This window comes from Orbicella faveolata, unplaced genomic scaffold (assembly GCF_042242905.1).
Source record: "Orbicella faveolata isolate gen_17 unplaced genomic scaffold, um_ofav_v1 contig_12, whole genome shotgun sequence".
Lineage (NCBI taxonomy): Eukaryota > Metazoa > Cnidaria > Anthozoa > Scleractinia > Merulinidae > Orbicella > Orbicella faveolata.
Genome location: NW_028301539.1, coordinates 12,655,001 through 12,662,500, shown reverse-complemented (window position 1 = coordinate 12,662,500; position 7,500 = coordinate 12,655,001). Strand labels below are relative to the sequence as shown.

The following is a 7,500-nucleotide window of genomic DNA, read 5'->3' as shown; positions in this document are numbered from 1 at the left end:
GTCAGATTGTTATTTCAAGATTCGTTCATGTCAGTTGTCAAATATCAACAATTTTTGAAGTCTTACGTTTCGGTTTACAACTGCACAATCAGCCGAAATACAACAACTATTTCTAAGCTCGCCAATACATCGTTTGTCATCTGGAGTGGACAAGGCATCATGTTACGACATACTGCACTGTTGTAAGACAAAACGAATGTGTACTGTAGTTATTAAAGCATTGCGTGTAAACTAAGAAAGTGATGCCTGATTTATTTAAGCGTACAATGCTAAAAACTTGTTAAGGCTTAAAAAAAGTGACAAAAAAAAACTGGAAAATCCTGGGGGGTGGGGGGTCCACCACAGACCCTCTGGAATGGAAATTCCAGGGGGGTGGGGGGGGGGGTTAAAACTGAACGACCATCCGTGGGGGGGATATGGATATTTTCTGGAAACACACATTTGGAGAGGCAATGTCAATATGTAATATCAATGAATCCTCAACTGACCTCGCAGCCTACAATCAATTGACAATTCACTTCAACTGCATAGTACAATGGAATTCTCCTCAGTAAGGTTTGGTACTCATGTACAAAAGGACGTAGTACATAAAAGTTTTAATTAATTGAACAAATGAAAGAAAGCTGAAAATTAATCGACTTGCCAATAAACAAGCCACTATTTTATGATACCTTTGATCGGCCGAAATGAAAATTTTCCCAGTGAAACGTGGAGTTTCTTTCTTGATAACATCCAAAATGATTTCCCAAATTTCTATGGCTCTTTGAAGTAAAATGATCCAAAGAAGTATGGCCGATGCAACAATGTTCGTGTAAGAACACACCAAAGTACCTCAGAAGCTGCTGTTCGCCGATTGGGCAGAATAATACAAAGACTTTTTCTGCCTAATCAGGAGGCAGCATTGGCAGAGCCGTTTAAAAATGGTCTGGTAAGAGTCGGTTCCCAGGGGCTTTTCCAGCCTTACTTGTAAACCTGCGATGCTTCAGTTTTTCTGCCTGATTTATTTCCTCCCGCCCCAACTAACTGCCCCTGGGTCTCCAAGGATGCAACAGTACCTGCAAGCAATATCTTGTGACAACTGTTTTTCTGAAGAAGGAACTATAAAGTGCCTTCCATAAAAGAGTTTCTTTGCTTTCAAAACACAATAGCACTAATTGTATTTAGTAATGGAATAATAATTGTAATTAAGCTTATAGTTAAATCAAAGGATGCTTGAAATTGGTTAGTACCACAGCTCACTTTATGCGAATATTTCAATGCCATTTTTGATGTAACTTCCCTGTCTTGCAAATGCCCATAAAAACAGAGCAAGATTCAGAGTGGAAAACGCAATTTCTACAATAATATCACATTGATTTCCAAGGAAGCCAATCAAAGTAAGTTTTAACAGATCGATACATGTATTGAATTAATTAAAAAGACATAACAAACTCCTTTTTTACTATAACACCCTTGCATTCTTGTTAATTAACTTACAACAGCACTCTCTACAAACTACCCCTTCTCTAAACTTTACATACGTGCTGTTAGGACACATTTTTTGCACTTGTTGCGGAACATTTTTCCACCCTGCAAAGCCACGAGGGAAACAGTTGCTCGCTAGTAAAAGCGAAAACGGTGACCTGTGAGAAGTTTGCGCTTTCCCTCCCTACATTTTCCTACCATTATGAAAAAGAGGTCAAAGCAAAAAACGGCAACATTTGCCTAAAACTCTAGAACAAGCGATGAAGCAAAGTCAACGATGAAATCACTCTTTCGGACGCCATCTTTGTTTTTAAGATTTTGACAGCGCACGCTCAGTAAGAGCCTGAGTACCAGGGCAACAAATCAGCCAATCAGGCAAAAGTCTCCTTTGTTTACTTAGTGTACTTACTTCATTTCAAACTGTTTTAGTACTAGAAAGTACTAATTGCGGACACTGATTTTTACGTCTCCTACTGAAGACGGGACCGCCATTTCCACGTGGTCATCCGAGCCACGCTAAGGTGTAGCTATCTGCTTGGCAAAGTCAGTACCTTTTTCAAATGGGGGTCACAGTGTCAAAGTGTGGGTACTCTCCAGATTGTCATGTTGTTTTTCGCCAGTTGTTGTAAGTTGTTTGCTATAAAAGGCTGACAAAAAAAGGGGGGGGGGGGGTCACGGGCATCCCAAAATGGAACAACAACATAGACATCATTGATAATAACTGCTTAAATTAAATGAGATAATGTTCTTAAGTTGTTAAAAGCTAATTTGTTAAATTCAAAATAAGAAAAACTCGAACAATTTCAGTCCAAGGCAAGTCTTAGAATTCTGCACTTATTTAAGTGACTCTTACTAAATCAGACCTCAAAGCCAAGTCTTGGAACTAAAGATTTTGGAGTATTCACATGGAAGATATAATCGAGGCTCATATGGAATTATTTTTTTATTTTTTTTGTTGTTTGTTCTTTCTTTAGCCTTTTTATTTTTATTTCTTTTTTTGAACCAACTGACATACCAACTTCTGTGAGAAAGGGGCAATGGGAAATGAATATTTTACGGGGATGGCCTTACCAAGTTTAATTGTGGACTTTACAGTAACTGATAACAGATGAAGCATTTGCAAGATCAATTCTTTTTCCCTATTCTCTTTTTCTATGTATATCTGGTACAACTCATTGATTGTGTTCTTTGTTTTTTAAAGAAGACTTATGTTGTGCTTTATTCCTTTTTTTAATTGTAGGATCAAACACCTCTACTTGTACGAGACCTGTCTCCATCTCTTCTTAAGTGTGTAGAGGCTGCTCTTGAAGGTGATGTACTGGAAGGTGTACAAAGTTTAGCTCTAGGCAATTTAAAGAGTGGTTTGAATAAGCTTACAAGTCCTACGGGAGAACGTGGACTGAGTGATGGTGCTCTGAAGACCCTTGACAGTGCTTCCAAGATGCTGGAAACTGATGCTAATGTAAAGATTGTGGCTGAATTACTGCTGCCTCTAATGAAAGGCTTTTGTGTTTTTAATACGAGGCACCGTAAAGCACTTGGGAAAATACATGCCGATAACTATGGAATGTTTCTTCCTCCTTCATTTAACTGGAAAGGTCTTGCCCTAGGTAAATGGTGGTTTTCACAAACCTAGAGTTTTGAATCTTGTACATACTGTATATGTTGTATATTCAATACAATGACACCATATTAAGGTTACCGTATACCTTCAGGGGTGTCTCACGTCCAAGCGATGTAGCGCGTCCGGTTTAAGCTGTAGATACCTAAACCCCATATCAAATTAAAGCTTATAGAGCTGGCTATCAAACCATACCAAAAATTTTGAAATAAAATGAAGTGCCGATTTTTTCACGGCCACTAAATGCGAGCGTCCTAATCACCTTTTGGAAGCTACAAGTCAAAGCGAATTTTGTTTTTCGCCAATTTATTTTTTTCCTCGGTTTCAGGACAAAAAGCGCTAAGAAAGCGTGTCTGCGTTTTGCCATATTCAATTGCAGTAAAAAGTTACAGAGCATTTTCAAAATAGGATTTAAAAAATGTGAAGTGACCGTACAAAAATTGCTCTCGGAGAAAAAATATTTCGAAATAAACAATTCGCAGACACGGTTTTGGCTTTTATATGTTAATCTAGCTACTGTCCAAATTTGAGGGCAATCAAACAAATCCCCTTTGAGTTGTAACTCTTTAAAGTGTCTGCTTCAAGCGAAAAAATTTATTCGAGAAAACAGCGCTAAGAAAAATCTCTTGCTTCGCAAACAAACTCCGCCCACAAACGCCTTCAACTGGGTTCTCAGATCACTGAGCCAATCAGCGCTTGGAAAAATTACTACCATTAACTCGCGGTGAAATTTACGCGTGAATCTCGAAAAAACCCTTGTGTTTCGCAATGCGCTCAAGGCGGAGAGATAATTTTTCTGTAGCTCGGTTTTTCTTGAAGCTGCTCTGGCAAAATGGGGAAGACGAAAAAGGATACGAACGCTAGAGTGGCTGGGCGACGAGAACAAACTGAACAAAAGAAAGCGCGGCGGAGCAAATGTGCATGGATAATATTCCAATGGATCTCAATGAGTTGGGCGATTCATCGGTATCGGACTCAACAAAAGAGTCAATGTACACGTCGCTGTTATAGCTGTCGAGTTCCCAAACTTTTACAGAATCTTTCTCTACTCTTGACTCGATCTTTTTGCCCGCTTGATACGATAGCTATAGCTTCATCCGTGAGGCCAACTTTCGCTTCTTCACTCATTGATGTGTTTTCATTCGTTCTTCGCTTTTTCGAACTGGTAAACAGAGTTTTCCGTGGTCCATGTTTACTTATAACTTAATAGAATTACATCTAATACGAAACATAGACACGCAAGACGTGCAAGAGTTATTTTTTTCTGTGAAGTTTTGGAGATAGAAGCATTCATGGTACAGTAATGATTTGGTTAATTTGACAAGTTTTTTTGGTTGCGATGTTACATCGGTCATGGTAAGATAGCTAAATAGTAAGCCATAAAATGTTTGACTGAACAAACTACAGTAATCTGACATGTCTCCAGATTAATGTAGAAATCATCTTATTTTCTAACAGGCAATTTGATTCGCTCTTTGATACAACCCGCACTGTGATTGGTGTGACACCCGCACATGCATAACTCCCTCGCTCACCGATCACATAACCCTTCCAACCCCCAAGAGAAATTTTTGCTCAAAAATACTCAAGTTAATTTAGAGACTTTTTCGCATTTTACACAAGTCGTAACACAACACAACACAACTTCACCGAAAATAGAAAGAAAGAGAAAAAAAACCTCTGACACGTTGAAAGTCTGATTTAATTAAATGCACTTTAACTTGGTGCCACGCAGTCTTCAAAGAACATTTGCACAGTTTTCATACTTTTGACCTTTAAAAATATAGGACTGAAATGAATGTCATCAAATAAAACTATTAAACTGCTACTGCAGAGACGTAAAAACCGTCCAGAAACAAAACCTTCTTTTTTATTTAATATCCTGGAAACAGTAGCCGATAACTTGTCAGCTCTAATTGAATTTACTCCCATATAAAAAACAAAAGTGTTAAGTTACCATTTGTTACTAAAGATAGCAAACATCTCGTGGGAAAGAGTGATGACGATTCGTCCGCTCTAATTGAATTTACTCCCTTGTGAAAAACAAGAGTGTCACATTACACTTTGTAACTAAAAAACAAAAATGTCTCGTTATATTTGCATGCAACAAGAACAAAACAATTGTTACCCGCACTTACTATTGTAAACGTTAGAACTGTTTCAAATCTAAAGTCTCGTCCCCTCTAAAGCAAGTCCTAAGAACTAGACGCGACGATTCGTGACCTCTAATTGAATTTACTCCTTGTGAAAAACAAAAGTATCAAGTTACCTTTGTAACTAAAAATAAAAATATCTCGTTGCATTTGCATACTACTAACTCACGAACTGTTTCAAACCTCAAGGCCCATCTCGTTCATTTAACTAAAATCCTCAGCCTAACCCACAGAAAATGTCGAAGTAAACCCAATATATGAATACTTCCTCCTCTTTTATAGAAGAATAAATATGGCCGTTCTGAACTCTATCGGGATCAAATCTTCTCACATACCATTTACCTTTACAACAAGAAATTTGATTGGCTGTTTATAGTAGATCCAATCTGATTGGTGTGACATACATACATCTCTCATTCACTCACTCACTCACTCACTCACTCACTCACTCACTCACTCACTCACTCACTCACTCACTCACTCACTCACTCACTCACTCACCCATTGACCCGTCCATAACATACCCGACGCGCCGACTAAGAGGTATTTTTTTTACAAAAAAATAACTCAAAAATGCTTGGATCTGAGTAGCCAGCCAATTCGTGGTATCCATATATTCCCGCGAAAGTAGTCTCGGTTGATTGCGTACACGTTATAGGGCTGTCAATCAAGAGGGAACTTTTACTTCCGGCCGTAACGTAAAACCTCCATTTCTCCGCCAATATTGAGTTTTTTTCAATGTTGTTTTCAGAAATTAGAGATTACTCTTCGACCATTATTTTGAACCAAAAATCCAAATTTGAAGAAAATTGCCGATCTGAAGGTAAACTGTAACCTTAATGCAGTTGGTCACTGTATGGGCTATACAAACTGTGAACCCATATTAAGTGGGTTTATATCTATGATATTATTTAAAAGTCATCATTGTTTTCTTATGGAAATATTCATAACCTAATCGCATCTACCCCACTAAAACTAATTTCTGTAAATTATGATCAGACAAACGTTTGTACATTTCAGCTCAGAGATATTGGGGTTGATAACATTTTTGATGCAATATTGTTACGTGGAATACACGTACAAAAAATAGCCAGGGGCTTTTAAATCCTATATCTGATTGTTGTTTATTTTTGTTTATTGACATAGATCTTGTAAAAATGCACATTCAGGGAGTAGGTTTTTTTTGTTTTGAGTATTAAGAATCATCACATGATCAGGCTGGCAAGATCACAGCAGACCACTGTTTTTAGGGTTGGGTATATTGAACATATTTCAAATAGCTCATTTGCAATTGGGTGATTTTGTGTACAAGCATCAGCATAATTTCTCTGGAACTTTATTAATCAAAGGTGAACTTAAATTGTGAACTTAAATTGCTAATTTCATTGGTGTCAAGAGCACAGATTCTCTTTAACACTGTCAGATGTTTTTGTTTTTAAAAGAAGAGGAGAAATAGTAAAAAAAATTGACTGACCTAGTGTCAAACCAGTGTCACGACAACATAAACTTGACTCTGGCCCCATGGAATGTCATAACTTGCACTAATGATGTAACAATAGCGTATTGGTTCAATTATACGAATAAAAAGCTTGTATCTGTTCGAACAGCTGGTGGCAAATGTAATGGGTTCGGTGACTTCATTGTTCAGTGAAACAAAATTTCTCGAACTCAGCAAAAGATCTCCAAAGGGTGTGCTAGGATAACTGAGTTTTTTGCCTACGTTATTTCTCAAAAACGAAGAGCAAACCAGCTAAAAAGTTTTCAGAGCAATGTTTCTCAAGTAAAAAGAAGCCCACATGCCAAATGTCAGCTATTTTTTAGCACTTTCAAAAATGGCCAAAAAATCTGGGGACGTTCTTGCCTGCAGCCTTTCAATTTACTTCCTAAAATATACAACTCATAGTTTCTGAAGATCAGAGATGTTCACCAGTATCACACATGTTTAAGATTGAATCAAAATGTGTTCATTCCTTGACCAAGAACTAATTACCGTATGGCAAATTTAGAGCTGGGTTTGCAGCTGCTGATCTTTGGAATTTTATAAAACACCTCTGCATGTCAAAAATTCTACATCTCTTCCAAGTTTTAGATCTTAAAGATGTATCTGCTTGTATCTGATGCCTGAGGGTGACTTCCTCCTTAGTTATAGTTACGTCACTTTTTTCCTTTACTTCATTTTATATATTTTCATGTACATATTGACATGTTTGTTTACTCTCTTCATTTTTGTTTATCTAACTTATTTTAGTATTTCTTTTTCTT

At 37.4% G+C, this 7,500-nt stretch overlaps 1 protein-coding gene across 1 annotated transcript in view; it reads left to right on the top strand.

Moving 5' to 3' along the window:
- The window catches only part of LOC110067570 (uncharacterized), a 24,307-nt gene that overhangs the window by 9,714 nt on the left and 7,093 nt on the right, over positions 1-7,500 (top strand). Inside the window, exon 2 of the mRNA XM_089282466.1 lies at positions 2,705-3,074. Within this exon, the coding sequence (XP_089138592.1) occupies positions 2,705-3,074 (370 nt within the window). The remainder of the gene's footprint in view (positions 1-2,704; positions 3,075-7,500) is intronic.